The sequence below is a fragment of the Pelmatolapia mariae genome, linkage group LG10_11 (assembly GCF_036321145.2).
Source record: "Pelmatolapia mariae isolate MD_Pm_ZW linkage group LG10_11, Pm_UMD_F_2, whole genome shotgun sequence".
In the NCBI taxonomy this organism is placed as follows: Eukaryota; Metazoa; Chordata; class Actinopteri; order Cichliformes; family Cichlidae; genus Pelmatolapia; species Pelmatolapia mariae.
Genome location: NC_086236.1, coordinates 53,123,025 through 53,144,202, shown reverse-complemented (window position 1 = coordinate 53,144,202; position 21,178 = coordinate 53,123,025). Strand labels below are relative to the sequence as shown.

Here is a 21,178-nt window from a genome sequence, read left to right as displayed (position 1 = left end):
TTCACTCACCAAAGTCAGTTTACCGTTAAACACATTTTCATTCAAGATTTACTTAAACGGCTACAGGAGAGCACGACAGTGATGAATTATTGAGACATTGTGTGTCTCAGATGATGGAAAATGGTTGGATTAACACTGAAATACTGCAAAAATTAAAACATGCAAAATGGCTTATTCCATAGGAATAAGCTAGGAATGTAGAGCATCAATAGTATCTTGCAAATAGCAGTTTACAGATCTGTTGTTATTGCAGATTAAAGGATCCTCCACAGTCCTTGACTGAGATCAGGTCAGTTCTTGGGCTCTGTCACCAATCCCTTTGCTTGAAAACCCAGCAGATTTCCTGAAAATGCACTCGGATTTCCCAGCAGTGAATTTAGGTCTTATTTTATCTGTATAATTTAACAGCAGTGAGTCACTATGCAGTGCACTCAGAATGGGGCCAAAAGATGATCTTTAGTGAGTATGCCAGTCCTCCAAGTGGTTCAGCATGTTAAGAGTCTAAAGCAGCTCTGGTTGGAGAGGATTCGTGGATACTTCAGATGAAAACACTACGGACTGTTTTTAACGACTGCGTGCAGTCGTGTCACCTACAAAAAAAACAAACAAAATAATTTTGTTATTCTCCAAAGCAAATATACGTATGATATACGACATCCTACAGTGTGTTTTTAGCAGATCTGTGCAGTGACACTGGCATCTGTAAGTGTTGTTTACCTGATCTCTGGGTTGCGGTGACGTACAACCTGAGACAGCAGATCAGATGTTTGTTGGAAGCAGCGACTCAGCTCGTCCAGCTTCTGCTCCATGGAGAGGATTCGCTGCTCCAGCTCCCGATAGGAGTTATTCCAGTTGGCACTGAGGTCGCACATAATCATCTGCATCTGTTGAAATCCACCACACAACACAAATATTTTGGCTTTGAAAAAAAAACACACTTGGAGTTCAAACTAGAACCAAAAGTCTAACGTTACTGAACTCTGTGCAGATACATTTTAAAAGTATGTTGCAGAGTTTGTGTGGATTACTGACTGATTGACAGTGATTTTGAGGGAATCAGACAAAAACATTTGGATCACTTTTTGTTTTGTTTGAAGCTGTTTGTTTTTCATGCTGCGGCTCAGCTGCACTCAGTCAGTAAGCAGGAGTAGATTGTTAGACCGTAACTGACTGTAAAGTAACCATAGAACGGGTTATTTAGTGAAACTGGGCACATTTTCATATAATTCCAGTAATTACAGCGCTCCAGAATTACATTTGTGACTCTCACTAGGTGATGTCTTTTTAATGTTTTTTCCTCATGGAAACCTTTTCTGTGCCTGTTCACTTCTGACAAATTAAAATCTCATCATCCAGGTTTTTTTTGTATGCATTTATCTGCTATATCTTCAAAGAAACCCCTGAATTTTGGATTCCTCCTTGTAGCTGGCAGATGTCACACCCAGTGTGGTCTTCCGCTACTGTAGCACATCTGCTTCAAGGTTCAACATGCTGTGCTTTCATAGATGCTCTTCTGCATAGCTTGGTTGTAAAAAGTGGTTATTTGAGATTTGAGTTACTGTTGCCCGTCTGCTCAGTCTCCTTTGACATCAACAAGGAGTTTGTGGCCAGGGAACTGCTGGTCACTGGATATTTCCTTTTTTCAGAGCATTCTCTGAGAACCCTAGACATGACTGTGTGGGAAAATCGCAGCAGATTTGTGAAATACGCAGACTAGCCTGTATGGCATCAACAACCCTGTTTTAAAGTCACTTAAATCACCTTTCTTCCCCATTCTGATGCTTGGTGTGAATTTCAGCTGGTCGCCTGGACCTGACGTACAAGCCTAAATGCACTGAGTAGCTGTCAGGTGATTGGCTGATTAGAGATCTGCATTACAGAGCGATTGAACATGTATACCAAATGTAATGGCCAGTAAGTGTAAATAAATGGAGTTTTACAGTGAATCATATGTGCTGTTATTTACCTTTGGGAGATCCACCATCTCACTGACGTAATCTCTTAGTTTTCTTTGTTTAAGGCGTAAATGCCGAAATCTGTGAAGTTAAAAAAACAACAACAAATGTAAATGTGATTTTTGAGACACGTGGAAAAATTCAAACTGTATTTTATTAGACCTTATTTTAAATGCTATCCTGAGGCACAGGAATGTAAACAAAAGAAATGCTGTGAAGTTTTGATCGTCCAATATGAGTGACTACATTGAGATAAAACACTTACAGAAACTCTGATTTGAGGAATATTCTGGCAATCAAGTATTCCATTACTCTGTATTAAAGGAGTCACGCTGAGTTTGTTGAAATGCTATAAAAACATTGCTAGAAGGTTTGCGGCAAATGTGGAAAAGGTCTAAATTTAGTACCTTCAGTAGACAATCCAGACAACCCGCTAAAAAAGACATATGAAAACCAATTTTGCAATCAAGCACCTGGTCAAAGACAGCATAAGGGTCTCATTACAATATATACTGTAACTCTTAAAGTAAAGAGGTGCCTTCTTCTCACACTTTCCACACAGGGTTTATTTATAATCGCTCAGAACAGTTCAAAGCAGGAAGTACGACCCGTTTACACAGGCTGACATATTCTCACACATGTATTGCTGTTGTCAGGATAATGTACCACATGATCAGCGCTTCGGACATCCTGTCTTGTGTAATCCACTTGTTCTTAGAAGAGAAGCTTGTTCAATTACAAGCAGACACAATTTATGGAGGAAAAAAAGTGATTCTTCTTAAAAGTATCTCCCGAAAGGTTTGCACAATAGCTTGTCAGTTATTGTCAAACACTTCAAATAATCATTTAAAAAAGGGGGCTTTTATTTATTTACTTGCCAGGAAGAACTCTGCATTGGACTCTGAAGAATAATAAAGCAGACACTTGTTCACACATACCCTGTCCACATAAAAGAGGTAAACAAATCTAATTAGTAATCTAAATTAGCCCCTTTAAACTGGTGACTCTGTGGTTAAGCATGTTGACTATTAGTTAATGACCCATAAAATGCACATGTAAGGCACACAAACCACCACCCACATACTGTACATCCCTCACACAGACTGAATCACGCACACAGACACCCTGCCTGAAGGTATTATTTTGCAATACAGTAACTCACACTCTGATGGCTTCCAGAAGGCATCTCTGGTGTTTTCTGTGCTCACCGCGGTTGCTCTTTGTCACGTTTGCACGATGAAGAAGCCAGCATTCTCTTAGCACATTAGCAGCAGCATGGCGGATCTGGGAAAAGAAACATTCGAACTGACTGCTTAAACATACAGAAATGTGGTGACAGCACATATCGATCAACTTTGGAAGTTCAACCGATAAAATTCGTGCAGAGCCGCTAACTGTTAACTTTTAAAGATTTTAGTACAGCACACGTCGTCCAGGCCAGCTGATGAAATCCAGATAGCCTTTCCTGTTCCACCATTTTGTACAATGATGCTGTTTTCAGATAGTGGCTGTTATGGTCAGTGAGTCTTATATACAGGAATTTATAAAACAGGCCATAACGGCTAAACTAGGAACTTGAGATTTCTAGATTTCGCTTGTATTCTCCTGTTTTGTTTTGGTTTTTCTTTGATTCTATTCATGTCTGTTTACCTTCCTGCTCAAATCACTGTAACTACCCTGTGATGATGTCACTACGACCTTGTTGTGAGGGTTATTAATAGAGGTTGTCAGTGTTTTGCATCCAGATGTCTTCCCTTGTTCCCATCAGTGTAAATCTGGACTGCACCAGTAAGCTCAGGAGGATGCATGCACATGCACACACACAAACCAAAAAAACCAAAAGCGAGGCATAAAGATGCACCTTGTGACAGGATGCAGCCACCAGGAGAGAGGAAATGGTTGTATCCTCCAAAGCAGTGCTTCTACTTCAGTCAGACATTGCTACACGGTTTGGGGAGGAGCTGTACTGCTTTATACAAAACACAGCTTTAAACCAAGACTGCACAATCTGTCAGTCATTACACATTTGTGCGTATTACCAAGACACTGAAAATGATTTCTTGTAAGCTTCCCTTTTTCCCATCAACAAGCAGACACTTGAAACTTCCACACTCCTCTCCTACTCACTTTCAGACACACTTAAAAGCAAAACACACGCGCAAGCAGTTTCCTGCCCACTGCTGCACAGGCCTGAAGTGACACAAGTTTCTTTCCTGACAGAGATAAGATTATTTCCTCTGTTTGACGCCTTGAAAAGGCCATCAAGAGCCTGGCAGATCTCCCTTCTCTCTTCCCACACTATCCTGTAGTAAAGGAATCAAACACCAAAGCGTGCATGCAACATGGAAAGCAGTGACTCATCCATCCTGACATCTCTATCCGTTTTATCCTGTCTCTTGTTTGGCTTACAACACTGCAGCTACCAGTGATGGGAGGGAGGGTAATTGATGATTCCAGCATGTTTATTGGATTGTTGCACAAAAATTTTCATGCAAATGCTACAAAAATTATAGCCACTATTTATGAGAACTTCCACACAGCTCAGAAAATGTATGTGTTACACGTTTACATTAACATAAATTGTTATCAAGATTATTTTTTGTTGGACAAGAGAGCTGTTGATGTCATTTATATTTAGCTATTAGTAAACAATATTTTCTTTAAACTTTCACAGAATTTTGAACCATAAAAACTCAAATTCTCCTTTTCTTGTGGGTTCCTTTTTATTACCCAAAATACCAAGTATACAAAGCATACCAAAGTGTATTAGTTTGTTATATCAATGCTGTGTGGCAATGCAGCACAGACTTCCAATTGCTCTGTTCTTACAACTGCATTACCACACATTGTCCCATTGACTCTGACAGCAACAAACACGGACATGGTGTTCATTCTGAGGGATTATCTAAATTAAATGGTTCTCAAATCTGCACACTGAATGTGGGTATGAACAGTTACCGATAGCTGTCCGGACACCTACTTCATGTAGCCCAAAGGATATATGATTTGCAGCGATTCCAGAGGGAAAACAAGCAAAACCACAAATATCAACTTTGAAGTAAAAGAATAATAAGCAGGAAAAGAGCCATACATTCAAATGTCACATGACCCATTACAGAATATTTCAAATGGCAGTAAAGAAAAAAACAAAAAAAGAAAAAACTTGATAAAAAGGCATGCCGGCTGATTACTGTGTGTTTATACAGGTTTGCAGAAAATTGTTGCATGCTCTTACCCTTTTAGAAATCTGGATATCCATCATGAAGAAGTGCACGTGTTTCTCTCCTTTGTTCAGCGCCAGCTTCTCTGTAACGATTGCAACCAGCATGGCGGTGCAGGCAACACCCTAAAACCCAAGACACATGGAGCTTTTAGTATTTTTGTTGTCGCCTCAACAGATCGTCAGTGATTATGTAAGACTGATCCAGAATACTGAGACAAAACTGATGAGCCTGAATTTGCAAGTTAAGTTCAATGACAGCGGCCGGCGTGTCTTTTCACGTGTCCATTACCCTCTAAGGAAATAACTTCTTCAGAAAACTCAGTCTTGATCCTCGTACTTCCATCTAATAAATCAAAACTAAATTTACACAAAAAGTTCAATGCTTAGACAGGCCTCAGTGGCACTAAAATAGTGTGGGTTTCCTCTGAGAATAGCTTAGCGCTTTTCCTGGATAGGGAAATACAGAATGATGGTGAATATTCGAATGGGTCTCAAAGCAAAACACATCCACATCTATAAAAAGATGCATCAATGGAGACAGAGACAAAACACTGCACTCATATCCATTACGAATAAAGATAAAAGTTGACCAGTTTTTACCTGTTTTCCACTTTTCAGCTTGCATTAGAAAGAGAGGAGAGAGAGAGAGAGAAAGAGGGGAGAGAAAGACCAAGCATGAGCAAAAAAGCTTGAGCCAGAGTTCTGAAAGATATATTTATCCTTCATTCCACCAGCCATAAAATATCTATCATTACATCGTCTGCTAAACCTGGGAGGTACAAACTCTTTCCTTGGATCCATCCTCACACAGGGATGGGATGCAAACAGTGGTGTCAACTCCTTAAAACAGCTGCAAATTGAGTTATAGCTGGACAGAGGCCAAAGTGGTGAACATTGAGGCTTTCAACCATATTACAGGTGTGAGTATCACCCCAAGTTTCTAGCTCCCAGAGCTGCCCTGATGGGAGTGGGAAATCTATTTTTTTCCAAACCCTGGGCACAGGTTGGCACACCCTCCTGTTGTAGTGGTGCCAAAGGCAATAAACCACCTAAAATGGATATGGTGGAAAGTTTTGCCTTATAAGGGGGGAACTTAATGAAAACAAGGGAGATGGAGAAAGAGAGAGGGAAAGATTGGGAGGACTGTTTTCCACTCTGTCACAGAGGTGTCTAAACCGGACTTGTGCCCACATCCAGAGCCATGGCCGAGATTCTTATCTGCTTGTACCAGAATTCAAGGCAGCAGCAAAATGTGTTGCCATTTCAAACACGGAGCCACTCCTTGCTTGCCCTCGCTTGACCTTTCCCTCCAGCTTTTTTTCAGTCTTAACTTACCAACATTTTTGCATTAACATAAAAAACTAACTTGTTTTAAGAAAAACATCTCACTTTAAGATGTTTATATATGTCCTTTTTTGCTCTTTTACACATAAAAAACCTTAAACCTGGCTGTAATTCTCTGAGACACTATGGCACACTCAGCAGAGCCATCACACTTCACACAGATCTTTGTGCAAACTGCACAGGGTACACTGCATGCTGACAGCTTCCCTCCCTCAGTCTTTTCATGTGAGCGCCTGGTAATATCAAGGTCTTGCAGAACTACACTGTGTCAACTTACAGCTGCAATCGAAATCACACACACACACAAGGGAAGGAAGGCATTCAGGCAAGAAGAATTTAATGTATCCAAGATAACTAGTGGAACAGTGCAGAATAGGCTGGATTGCAAACAGCGGAGAAGTGAACTGAACCAAACTGAACTGACCTGAAAATGAAATAGGAAAAATTAAATAGGAAAATGGAGGAATAGTTGTTGCAGTGGAACAGAAGGGAATGAAACAAACACATGGAACAGAACATTAAGGGTGAGAAGGTAGAATAAAGTAGAACAAATGACGCTAAAATACACGGAGAATGGATTCGATAAAACAAAACAAACCTGAGCAGACGATAACAGATGCTAATAGATCACAGTACAGGAATGAAATCAGTTGCACAAAAGGAAGTCCTCCAGTGAACTCAACATAGATAGCATGTTGATTTCATGCTATCCATGAAATCAACATGTAATACAGTGTGACAGAACAGAGAAGAAATGGAACAAAAGGGAAGATAACAGAAAATTTAGAGACAACATAGTGTGACAAAGTGAAAACAGTGACAGAAGCTCTTGGTTTTGTGTGTTATTGTCTGTTTTTGCACTCAAAAGTGTGTCAGGTGGTTTCAGTGGTAACAAAGACAAGCAAAGCAAAGATAAAAAAAAAAACTCCACTCCCTGTGCCTCCCTATTGAATTGAGTGTTTTTGTCTCACAGCTACAGTAAGGAGATAACAGTTTGTACAGTGAGACAGCTTTTATCATTTTGTCTCCATACATCACCACAATGGACTTTGACTCAAACAGTCAAGATGCGACTGAAGTGCAAACTTTTAGGAGTATAACAAAAGTATTCAATTAAGGAATTTAGGAATTACAGTAAACACATTCCCTAATTTTCAGAGGCTCAAAAATAATTGGCAAATTGAATGCCAAGTAGTTTCAGGTAAATTAGGTCTTTTTCCTTTTTATTCCATGACAAAATAAGCAGGTAACAGATTTGGAATTGATTTAAAGTGTTAAATTTGCATTTGCTGAATGTTTCCTGTAAACAGCAAACAGGAGGCCATCATTGGGCTGAAAAAGCATATTAAAGTAATCAGGGAGATAATGAAAGCTGTGAACATTCTGCTACAGTCTTAAAAAGAAGGCACGACCTGGTCATCTCAGTAACAAAGCAAATGCCCTGAAAGACCACTAACAACTAAAGTGCATGATTACAGAATTGTTACCATCGATAAGAAAATCCCCTTCACAACATCTAGAGCACTCCTCAGGAGGCAGACACTGACAAAGTCTACAATCAAGACTCACTGAATGAAATTACAGAGGATTTACAACAAGGTGCAAACCACTGGTTAGAATCAAGAACAATAAAACCAGATTAAACTTTGCCAGAAAACATCTAAATGAGACTGCACACTTCACAAACACCAAACTTTGAAGGCGACTGCAGTCCATGGGTGCTAGAATATAGGCAGTCATTAACTTCATCAAGTTCATCAAGTTGTATATAAATGATTGTAATTCCTCATGGAATACCTTTGTTAAACCTCTGGAATTAAAGCTGAAAATCTTCAGGTTTGTCTTTGTCCTAATACTTCTGGGCCTTACTGTACACAGCAGGACTTGTTGATGTCTCTTAATATGTTTGTTATTAATTATGTTATTTTTTAACTTTAAGATATTCTATATGTAATTTAAACTGTTTTCTCTTTGTTTTATATTTGTAGCACTTTGGCCAACATTGTTGGATGTAAAGTGCGTTATAAATAAAGATGCTACACTTTTCCCTTTTTCATACACTGTCTGATACAAGGCCAAAACAATAATTTGATGAAGAACAAGCACTGTGTGTTTTATTTTATTCAGTATGCCCTTAGTTTTTATGTGAATCTAAAATAATTTTCAGTACTACATTTTCTCAAATCAGCTTAGTTACCATGACTCCAGTGAAGAGACACACTGCCTTGCCACAGTTGGTTTTGGGTGCCACATCCCCATAGCCAACTGTAAGGAAGGTGATGGCTATGAGCCACAGCGCTGTATCCATATGGCCTGTTGATTCTTTGGTCTGCCTGCAGGGGAAACAACGTAGCACTAAGACTGAAGTGTAATGAAACATATTATAAAGATGTGTTAGTCGAGTTAAAAAATAAACATTACCACAACAACCCCACCCCCCAGTTGTAAAACTGCATGAGACAGAAAACATTATTTTTTTTATTTATTTGTATTTATGGTTGTTTCTTTGTTTGTTTTCTAATATCGGTTGTTGAATAGGATTAGTTCTCTAATCCTATTCAACAACTGCTCTGGACCAGCTGAGTATGAGTAGCAGCTGATAATTCTGACTAATATCAGTCTAATCCAGAAACCCGTTTATAGATACAGTTACAGGCTATATCACTTCTTATATTTAACTATTTCAGTGAATCACCAAATACAATTAAGAGCTGAAGTGATGCAATGCATAAGTTTATTTGTGACACTCTCCCTGACTCTCTGAGGTTCTTCATTTTGTTTCTTCACATCTCAAACACAGTCTGTTTGATGAATGTGTGGCGTACTAATCAAACCGCCTTATCAGTGCAGATTTTTTTACAGCACTCAGGAGTTCGGGAAGTCGAAACCAGTATAAACTTGTAAAACATCAAAAGTACAAGCCCAATATAAACTTTGCTGAAGCCTCACAGCTAGATAACATAGCATTTTATCCGTCTGGCTCACGGATCTAGTAATCAGCTAGCATAATGGTTGCGTGTTGACAGATTTGGTGAAATTATCTGCTATCAGTAATAAGCTCTTTTATTACTTCTGACAAATCAAAATGTCAAAATATACACGAATGCGAGAAAGAAGCGGAAAACTGAAGGCAAACCTCCCATTAAGGTTCAAACGAACAAATGACCTCATGCTGTTTAAACAGCCAGGCAGATTGCAGAGGATCAGGCTGACATTTAGCTGGCAGACGTCAAAAAGAATTTTGTTAGGGGAGAATTATGAAATCATTTATTGGAATTCCATTTTGAACCAGAAAGTCAAACTGACTATCAAACCCTGAAGAGGAATGTTAAACTACTGGAGAGCATTTTGTTTTTTCTGTGTATAATAGTCAGTTGACATCTGGGTGAAGATGGAAGAGAGATTAAGAAAAAGAGCTAATTAACTCTTTTTTTTTTTATGAGAAAACCTTCATTTTGTCATTGAAAATGTTTGGTTCCTGACTTTAGAAAAACACATGACCTTTCAATCTATGGTTTCTGACTCCAGTAAAAGGTCAAGTTCACAGAAAATGTGAACATGACGATTAAAGGTGATAATAAAGACAACTAGAATTCTTTTAGAGTGACTTTTTTGTTGTGTTGTCTTCAGGTACAACTTGTTGAACAGGCCCTGCTCTCTCATAAAAGTCAAAGCAGCAAATAAAAAAATGACACTACTACTCTATGTCAAAGCATTATTGAATTATAAGTCCCTTAACACAGATCCCTTTATTACTATACAGTTTTTCCCCTCATGACTTTTGTTTTGGCCAATTATTTTAATATTTTCTATTAAAACAGTATTCAAAATGTATAGAAAATTTATATACTTAAATCTGTACAGCATATTGGTCCTTTTACGATATTTTTCTATTGTAATGCCTGCATTCGTGCAAATGAAAAATCAGTTTAATGCGATTCTGAATCAGTTTGATTACACAAAGTCTCAGTTGTGCTTCATACCTCTCACACAGTGTAAGCATCCAGGACACAGTGAGCCAGAAGAACAGGATGAAGACTAGCAGCATGCGTGCCGGGTGTTTGTTCATCAGTACCTTGAGAACAAAGCGAAAGGTGAAGTTGATATTGTTGAGTGAGCCTATGCTCCTGTAGGAGGCACTCAGCAGCACTTTGCTGTGCAGCAAGATGGCTCTGTGCACCAAGTACAAGCGGAGGAACATCAGCACTGATAACAGCAGCTCCATGTCCATCAGGGCCTCGCCATGGTGGCTGGAAACACAGAGTGGAGATGGAGTGGGAACGGTGGAAGAGGAGTTCACATGGAGGCCCACCCCCCAGTATGATCCAACAGGATGGATAACACAAACTAACAGCTCCAGGGTGATGGCAATAATCCTGTGGCTGGTCATGGCGATACGCCAGTCCACCTGGTTGTGGTCAATGATGAACAGCTGAGAGATGAGGGAGGACAGTAAAGAGTAAAAATAGAAAGGAATTTGATCAAAGTGCAGTTGGAGATGGAAGACAATAACATTACAGTTGCATCTTCTTCTCATACTGTGGATATGATATGTAATGAATGTAATGATGGTATGTAAATATGGTGTACATAAAATCTGTGATTTTTTTCTCCAAAGCTTCTGTCATTAGCTTCATCTTCCATTTCTATTTCACTTACTATATGTTTATTCATCACTTTGCATTTAATCATTAGTTAGCATTAGTTACTGTTCATCTCTGGCTGTCTTCCACAGTCTGTTTTATTTTATTTTCTCTTCTGCCTGGTTCTACCGGCGGTTTCTTCCTGTTTCAAGGGAGTTTTTCCTTCCTACTGTCGCCAAGTGCTTGCTCACAAGTGGTCTCCCAATTGTTGTGGTTTCTCTGTATTATGAAAGTGCCTTTATCTTAGAGTATAAAGCACTTGAGGGTGACTGCTGTTATAATTTGGTGCTATATGGATAAAACTAAACTGAATTGAATTTGCCTACAATATTTGCTAATGACATTAGCAGGGTGCTTTCATTTTGCTGATGTGTTTTCAACTATATGACTTCCATTTCTATCAATTTCCTCAGCAAAGTTATGATGGGGAATAAAAAGTTGTTAGAAAGAACAAAATCCTTTGGGATACGCATAGTATAATCTCATTATGTGGATTACTACGACATGCATACTTTGCATTATAATCGGAAAAGATTGCAAGTATACGATAGTTGGGCTGTGCTAAAAGGGAAATGATATAAAAAATTATTTTTGGCCCGCTAAAGATTTGAACCAGAGATATTTGACAGAAGCCTGTGAGATAAACTATGAATGTGTATTGAAATTTTGACTCAGATATTTCCACTTCTTCAATCTGCAGCTTTATTTTGTTTAAGAAAGTGAAGCAGGGACATTCTTAGAACTTCCTCTTTCATCATTTTGTTAATTATTGCTTTTTCTTTTCTCCACCAACTAAGACACTTTGAGACGGTCTGAATGATTTAGCCTGCCACTTCTGACACCAGTTACAGCATGCATCACTGCACACTGTCTCTATATCAGTCCCCACCCTAAGCCTGTCCTTCCTTATCTCCTCTACACACTTGGACAGTACCCCTCTTGTATCAGATACACGCGACTTATGACCAAACTAAACACTCTGTAGGTAGGTAAGAATACAAACCCAGCAGGCAAAAATAAAAGAAACTGTTACAAAACAGACACACAGTTCTTTCTGCACTTGTTGTTGTTACCACTCTTAAACATGCATGCTGTGACTGTGCAAGAGGGGAAATGAAAGAATGTTTACTCTGTTTAATTTCAACCAAATTCCTTCATGTATATTAAATTCCCACACAAATCGGCAGCAAGCCACGTAGACTGGAAAAACATTACAGCTGCAATATTGTGCATGCCTGTGTGGGCTGAGGTTTTTATTTGGGGTTTTCCTGCATGCAGCAAATATCACAGATAATCAGTGTTGAGGCTACCAGACATGGCCTGAGAGGGGTTTTTTTTAAAAGCTGTAAGTATCTGTTTAAGTATCTCTAAAAAAAATAGAATTTTAACCAAACTAATGCTGAGTTACATTGAATTACAATAAGTAATAGTTCAATAAGTGATGCCAAAAAACATAAAAAGCATACTCACCTGGATGTCCTTATAATGGAAAGCTGTAATGAGGATCAGAAGACACCCAGTTGACAGGCTGATGGAGCAGTTGATGATCAATGCAATGTTTGAGCCCTGAGAAGAAAACAGAGTTAGAGAAAACAGAACCATGAGTGATGAAAACACAGCTGCTCTTCTGCAATGTCTAAAATTTCACTGCTTTTCATGTTTTCACATATCAAGGTTTGATATAGCCCAAGAACTGGATAGCTGCTAATCCCTTCTGTAGCACTGAGTGAAAACACTTACATGCAAATCAAGTCCTTCATTCAGCACGTACTTTATTACCCTAAGACCCAGCAATTCAATTTTGTCCTTTGTGGAGGACATGAATCTGAGACTTCTACGTCAAAGGCCATTTATGCAATCTATACGAGTCCTGCTGCACTGTCAAGAGGACATAATGCACTTTCTATTGATGCTATATTTGTGTCTGTTTGGCTAACAGAGCAAATGGACTTTCTTTTCAAAATAACAGGAATTGCAGCTTCTACATTTTATGACCACAAGGGAGGTTAAGTGATCATTTTTTGCAGATATTATGATTCTACTCCCATAAACGAAATCATTTCATCAATTAGAGAGTCTTAACTTTGATTTAGTAGAATTTCAGAAATGCCCAGTGATATTATCTCTTCTGAAACAAAGCATTTTGTTTAGTTTCCTTTGAAGTGGACAGCAGGACTTACTACCTCACATTTTCAGCCTATTTCAGGAAGAAGAGGGCAGGGAGAGACAGTAAAGATTAAACTCAAAATTGTGGAAGGAGAGTCAGATTAGAGCTGTCAGGAGATGAGGTGGAGGAAGGCCAGACAGCGGAGCAGGAAGGTGAACGCTCAAATTAGGACATACTCTATCAGCTTCTGAGGAGCCTGAGCAGGCAATATGACGGCACCCACTGTCCATAATAAGAAGTATTTTTTAAAGTAAGTACACACACACACACACACACACGCACACACAACCCCGCTCAGCTATCTTAGTGAGGACCCTCATTGACATAATGGTTTTCCTAGCCCCTTACCCTAACCTTAACCATTAAAAATGAATGCCTAACCTTAACCCTTACCCTAAACCTAACCATAACCTAATTGTAACCCTGACACTAAAACCACATTTTGAGCCTCAAAAATGCCTTTTAATGCCTTCAAAAATGTGAGGACCGGGTTGTGTGTCCTCACAAGTGACTGCTGGTTCTCACAAGTATAGTAGAATGCAGATTTCGGTCCTCACAAAGATAGCTAGACAGGAACACACACACACACACGTCTCCAAAAGTTGATTCTGTTCATCTGTTCAACAGAATCAACTTTTGGAGATTTACTTACCTGGATGATTGAGAATGCATCAAGACATATGAATATACGCTCTCTCAGACACACACACACCAAATATATCTTTGATTTCTTCTTTTACCCCATTGATTTATATCATTAATAACATATATGCAATGTTAGTGTATTAAACTCTCCTGTCTTTATCAATTATATTTAAATGACACGGAAATCAGGTCAGTTTTTTTCAAAAAGCATGAAAACCCACAACAACCAATGTGATTACGCCAAACTGTAAATAGGAAACCAGCTTTTTGAAAAACATGTCACAGCACACAAACCAGTGTGCCAGGGGTGCCATGTCCAGGCCAGGTTGAGTATTAAGTGTGCAGAATGAAGTTAAATTAAAAAAACCTAGAGAATGAGAACCCAATAAGTGGATTCTGTTCATGTGGACACAGCGTTTTCAGTGGGAGAAATGTTTCTTCACTCATCCAAGTGACTTCTTAAGTCTAGAGTATGAGAAATTATTTGCTGAAATTATGTTTTAATGTTCCTTCATCCACCTGTTTTATGAAAAAAATACATTTTACTAGAAATCCACACTAAAATAAAAACAATATCCTGAAATTACATCATTCAGTGATCAAACCAGACCATAAAGGGATGGAAGATGAAAAATAAATAACTAATAATTTTTAAAAGGAGTTGCTGTAATATGTTTCTTTTAACCACAATATTTTAATTATCTAATATATATATATATACATATATATATATATATATATATATATATATATATATATATATATATATATATATATATATATATATATATAGATATATATATATATATATATATAGATAGATAGATAGATAGATAGATAGATAGATAGATAGATAGATAGATATATAGATATATATCAGAACATTCTTTTCTTCTTGGTCTAAATATGCACAAAGAGATAAAAAAAAACAAAACAAAAACACAATAAGAGCTCTCAACAGACAGAAACTTGCTACATATGGTTACTGTTAGCCAGTATGGGTTCCAGACTGTTAACATGCTCCTCAGGTAGAGTCAAATTCTTCCATTTGCAGTAAAAAAGTTTGTCCTTGGTGCAGTCTGTATATGACATTTTTCTTTTGATTTCAAAACTGGGATTGGCTTTGTTTCATCTAAGGAAAATTCATTTATTCTGAGGCATTGTGAAGAGAACGCAAGTCTTTGTCTTGGTCTGCTGTGTGACACTGTAAATTTTATCCTTTCATCTTTCTAAACTAAAGAATCCACTGAAAAAAAATCTGAAAAAAAATCTATATATATTGTCTTAAATGCTCGCAGAGCTCAGGTTTGCAAGGAAGCCTGGAACCTATTGCAGCTCTCACAGGACAAGAGAAGGACATGTCACAAGTCCATCACAGTGGAAAAAATACATAAATAATAATAAAACACAACCCCAATTCCAAGATTGGCCCTGTAAAACTTAACTACAAACCGAATGTAATGATTTGTAAATCTCATAAACTGATATTTTATTAACAATAGATAGATAGAATGCTCTGTCCCCTAAGCACAGATATTTCTCCAGATTCTCACATTCTTTTGATGACTGTACATGCTGTACATGATGAGATATTCAACATCCTTAGAATTTTATGTTGAGGAACATTATTCTGAAATGTTCAAAACATTGTAGCCACTCTTTTTTGATTTGTAGACAACTGCCCATATTTACTGAAAAACTGTGCCTCTCTAAGATTAGACTTGTTTTATGTCCAGTCATGTTACTGACTTGTTAGTGGTTAACCTAATTAGCTGCAAAATGCTCCTCCAGCTGTTTTTGTTGCCTGCATCCCAACTTTTCTGAGATGTGCCATCAAATTCAAAACGAGGTAACATTTTTCATGAAAAAAAAAAGTTTCATAGTCTTTGTATTCTGATTGTATTTACATATTGCACAACATTCCAGCCTTTTTGGAATTAGGATTGTATTCACAAAGTATAATTTTAAAAAAGGTTTCATGCCAGTGGAGGGATCGATCAATTGCTTTGTTTGGAAAAAAGTGCCAAATTGTTCAATGATCAAAAACAAACATAAAAAATAAAATTCCCCACTATTCTTGGGAAAGAGTAGGAATAACCATTTTGCTTTTGTATACAATGGCCGTCAGTCAAACACCTGCCTTCCAGAAACTGCCCAGATGGGAGTATTTCACCAAATAGTATTATTCACTCACCAGGTTAAAAAATAATACTAGACCTAAGATATTCAACTTTATAAAACACGAAATGCTATCCACAACTACAAAATAGTAAAAACAAATCAAAAAGCTACTAGCTTAACTACATGTATTTTACTACTGCCCAATAATGGCAGCACTTCTGTTACTTTGCATGGTCACCAATCAGTCTCTACAATCTGATGTTTTCTCAAATGTACATTAGCCCCCTTTTTGTTTATGATGAACATATTGTTGGAATTTCTCTTTCCATAATATATTATATTGAACAATTTTTGTCTTTCTGTTACATAACAGTACAATTGCAGGCTACTATTTGACTCTTTCCAAAATGAGCTTCACATAATTTACAGTAATTAGTCCTAATGAAAAAGGAGTTACTGATTCTACAGTGAACTCCAAAAAATACATACAAAACCACTTAATTAAAGTAATGTGTGCTTGTAATTAAATACTTTCCATTCCACGGAACAAGCAGTTACAGGCTCAGATACTCACACCATAATGCTTTGCTCCATCGTAAAATTGAGACGGTGTCACGTGATGAATCAAAAACCAAATCACCTTGGTCTCAGCAGTTTTAAAAGGCCCTATATTTGTCTATAATGCTGAGCCATACATGTCAGTGCAGGTGATGTATTAGTGGAAGCTTTTTTGCTTTTTCACAAGAGGCATAGTTCAGTGTGGTTTTACTGACAAAAAGATAATTACAAACTTTCAAACTTGAGGCGAGTTGAGTGTGTAGGTGGTATGGTGTGACGTCCATTGGCAAGGTACATTGTTTTCCACAGTCTCTCCCGTAGCATCCACATCACGTCTGTGATTCATCCAGCGCTAATTAGAAGACCCCGCAAAAGCTCAACATTTCACCACACACCATAACACAGAGCTCAACAGCATGTTTCGTGCTGAGTTTCTAAAATTATTTCTGTAACATTTTCCTGTTTAACCTACTTTGGGTTAACAGTCTTGGACAGATGGTCTTGGACAAATGAGGATCCAGTGTCACCAGAACAGGCCACCCAAGGTATGGCAAAACAATATAAAAAAACAAAACAAAACACTATATCTAGCGCAATAGTCAGCGGTCTGGGTCGAGTTTTGTAATAAATAAATAGTTTCCAAAGTAATAATACATGCATCTGACTTTAGTTTTCGAGTTTGGTTTGTTAGCCACTGTGGTTTCATTAACGTTCATGTACATTCTCTGCAATAAATTTAAGTGTGGGTTTACAAAGAATATCAAACAAGATCAAAAGTAGTGTAGTGGAAAAGGTAAAAAAAAAAAAAAGATAATCTTGCATTCTTAACGTCAGAGAGATGCTGCTTTGTTTTGACTACCTCTTCATCTCATTTTTTTTTTTTTACATTCCTGCTGTCTGGTTGGTGATATACATTGAAATCTCTCTGTTGTGCCATATGCCCATATGAGTTCAGAATATACTATTTAGAAACAGAAAATTATAAAGTGAATGTTTACTGAGTAAGTCTTAAATCAAGAGTAGGTGAAAAATTAAAGCATTTGCTAACAAATTTTTGAAGAAATAATAGTAATTACCACAAAACTTTCAACCAAATGAAAGGGAAGCATCCATTCATCTTCTTCAACTTGTCCAGTTCAGGGTTGCAGACAGTCATTCATGCTCACATTTATACCTACAGTTAATTTAGAGCCACCCCATGCCCACCCTGGATCTGAAGCCAGGACCTTGTTGCCATAATGCAACAGTACTAATCTCTAAACTACCATCCCACTAAAGGGAAGCAGCAAACAAAATAAAATCCATCCTAATCAAGCTGCATCCTTTGTTCGATGTCTACATTATACCTACCAAGCCTCAGGCTCACCACCAGCTCATCCTGTTGATATACGCATGCTGTGTACTCATATTTTCAAAGAATGCCAGTGACTGCCCAAGTTTCTTAGTGCAAAGGGCATAATCATGCAAACCTATGTTCACTATCAGCAGCTACTTTGCAGGCAATGTAGATTCATAAAAGTGAAACAGGAAAAGCAACCACCGAAACATTAAACTCATCACAGCAAAATTATCAGCAGAAATGGATCATCTGATCAAAGATCAAACAAAATGGGGAGAACATTTTTTTTCACACACGCAGGGCAGCCACATTTGGTAGCCGTGACCCAATCCCCATAGTGGAAATGACTTCTGTGTGAGTTTTGCTTTTGCTTGATATGGGTGATGTAAAGCTTTCTCTTTTTGAATTTTACTTATGTAAATGTAGGCTGTGCAAGCCAGATGTGTGGGTGTGTTGCAAGTACTATACATCCTGTTCTTAAAACAAAAAAAAAAGTCAGTGTAGTCAGTGGATGAAATATAGCCACATTAAAGTTGTGATAATGATATTGACATTCATTATCAGGACTTTCACCTGCTTGGCACATGGAATGCTTTTGACTAAGTTTAAATATAATCTGCAAAGTAATGATTAGTGAGAGGTGCTGTTTGATACAACAATAGGATGCTATAAAAATGTATGGGCTGTCTACCAAATGATGTTTTCTGTATGAGACAAAAATCTCCCATTTATGTTCAGGCGGACCAATCTGTCACAAACTTTCTTTTTGACCTGTAGTCTCAGAATCACTCAAATGCCTGCAATAATGATCGAATGCTCACATTTTCAGTCTCGGTGCATGTAAATTGTTTCAAACTGTAAAAGCCAGTTAATTAAAAAAGCAGCAGAAAAAATGACACAAGGTCACATTCAAGTCAAAGTGCATCCCCCTGGCAACTAGAACAACCTTAGTCAAGACAGAGAGACCATTAGACTGGCCATGCAAACGCTCTAATTATACACTAAATGATGTGGAAAGATCGCCTGAAGTACCGTTAACAATCATGCTGCAGGGGAAGAGGTGAAATGTGGAAAAACGTTCCATAAATAGCTTTGTTTTTGTGCATAACCACGAAAAAGGTTTGCTTGAATATAACTTTGTAGACGATTGTTAACTTTGGTAGAGCCGCTCCAAATATATGCTGCAGCATACATAAAAATGACATAAAAACAAATAATATTATATGGTGCAGTTCCAGGGAAAGATATAGATGCTATGTTTGATTAACGATGCTGTTATGTGATACCCCCCCCCCCCCCCCCCCAAAAAAAAAGAGTCCATGGTGCAGCTCACATTCATGACTTTGGCACTGCATGAAGTTACAAAAAATAGTATGAATCCTGGCATGAGTTATATAAGCTATGGTTAAATCAGAACTGAAGCCTCTCCAAAATAATATGCTTTTACTGTGGGCAGAGAACACTTTTCCAGTGCATCAGCATTTCCATCATACCAAAGCCGATGCCTGCTGTTAGGAGCAGTTGAACAGCACCTGTTCTTGGTTCATGTTTGTAAACTGAAATTCTGAACTCATATTTATGCCAGTACATTTAGTTTCACCATCATAATTTCTCCAGGTCAACCTCATTGAATGTAACAGACAGAGCAGTGTACCTGGTGTGCATTAGAAATGCGAGACTCTCTGACAGCATGATCAATCCCTGACTTCACAGCATGGATGTGGTCTGATGTTCTGCAGCACGCGTTGTAACTTTTTTCCACATGTGGAACTGGCATGTGAGGCGGGAGGGGGGTCAATCATTCGCTGATTGTGTAGACTGGCATTGTTATCCACTGAGATCTGCATCTTAATGTCATGAGTCTGTGCTACCAAATAGACTGTCTGGAAATGAACTAACTAATCAGCAGGTCACGGAGGTTCAAAGACCAGGTGCAGATTATGCTGCTGAGCTGCAAGCGGTTTGTGTTGTCTGCTAACCAAGAAATTAGTCATGAAAAGCTGTGTACTGAAATGTGCTTCTAAGAAAAATCAAATCTAGGTGTGTATTATTAAAAGGCTGACATTGATTTGAGGTGCTGCTTGCCAGCAGCGGAACAAGTCTTTACAGGCTTTAGTTCCTCTGAATTAAGGTAGAAGCAGTAGTGTTCATTTGTTCATTTATCATTTGAGCATGAGTCCAAGGGCAAACAATAAAAAAGTAAGCTCCTGAAAATAGAAAGTGAGCTTAATGTTGCTGTCAGAGCTTTGTCTGCTCTTTCCAGAGAAGGGCTGAACAAGAGGAGGACTAACTTTGCAGATGCAAAGTTGCTATCATTAAAGATGCTATCATTTAAACGCTTTACAACATGCGCAAAAGAGCAATGTGTCACATCACTTCTAGCGTGGGCTTTAAGAACTTTTAAGAAAAATATTCACATGAATCCACATAATAAGAAGCGGCAGCTGACACAGACATGACGAAGGTAGCGAACTATACAAGATGAAGTTTTATGGTTAAACATTTAATTTAATTTCAAATGTAAGCTGTGCATTTCGGTGTGGAGATAATGTCTGAAAGCCACTGACGTGTTTCGTGTCTTAAACCTACCGGAGTGTAAACATAGGGACATATTTCTGCGTGGATTATCATGAGCAGTATCCCGAAGAGAGCGGTGCCCAGAGCCCACGCGCACAGACGCTTTTTATCCTCCAGTAATAATTTTCTGTCTCGGAGTCTGTAAAGGTCGTCTCCCTCCATGTGAGTTGTCCGTTTCCCGGGGAGTGTCAGTGGCACCGACACGTCTGCGGAGTCCCCACAGTTTCGGCTGATCAGGCCATCGCAGCTCACGCAGTCGACTTTGGAGTCGCCGTGCAGGCTGCGGTTTGTCATCTCCATCTCCGGAGCGCACACGAGACGCCCGCCTGCTCCCCTCTCCCTGTCGTCGCCTTGAGCTGTCCCGTCCTATGCTTTGCCTGTTGCTCTCCTCCAGAGCTGGGTAAGGCATAGTCCGATGGCAGAGTCGCGTAGCAGGCCCTTCTCACGTGCGTTCCTCATCCACGATGCGGGTTTACCAAAACTCTCGGGTCTTCTCCACAATCACCGCTCCAGCCCAACCGGCGCGGAGCGGTTACGCGCACTGCTCGCGCGCACCGCCATCACACTGTCCACACTGCAGCGGACTTTGCGCTCTTATTTGCATGT

The 21,178-nt window shown here is 38.6% G+C and overlaps 1 protein-coding gene across 3 annotated transcripts; it reads right to left on the bottom strand.

Moving 5' to 3' along the window:
- Positions 1-96: 96 nt before the first annotated feature.
- kcnn4 (potassium intermediate/small conductance calcium-activated channel, subfamily N, member 4) lies at positions 97-21,177 on the bottom strand. Of its 3 annotated transcripts, XM_063488368.1 has the most exons (11): positions 20,585-21,177; positions 12,636-12,731; positions 10,703-10,954; positions 10,506-10,597; positions 8,720-8,855; positions 5,779-5,796; positions 5,191-5,301; positions 3,118-3,239; positions 1,967-2,036; positions 718-884; positions 97-590 (listed from the first exon to the last, which is right to left on the bottom strand). In XM_063488368.1, exons 1-11 carry the CDS (start codon positions 20,870-20,872, stop codon positions 587-589), a joined length of 1,356 nt encoding a protein of 451 aa, XP_063344438.1. In that variant the 5' UTR covers positions 20,873-21,177; the 3' UTR covers positions 97-586. The 3 variants fall into 3 exon arrangements, with proteins under 3 accessions (XP_063344438.1, XP_063344435.1, XP_063344436.1); XM_063488365.1 differs by having other exon boundaries at positions 10,506-10,954; XM_063488366.1 differs by lacking the exon at positions 5,779-5,796 and having other exon boundaries at positions 10,506-10,954.
- Between the last annotated feature and the right edge of the window lies 1 nt (position 21,178).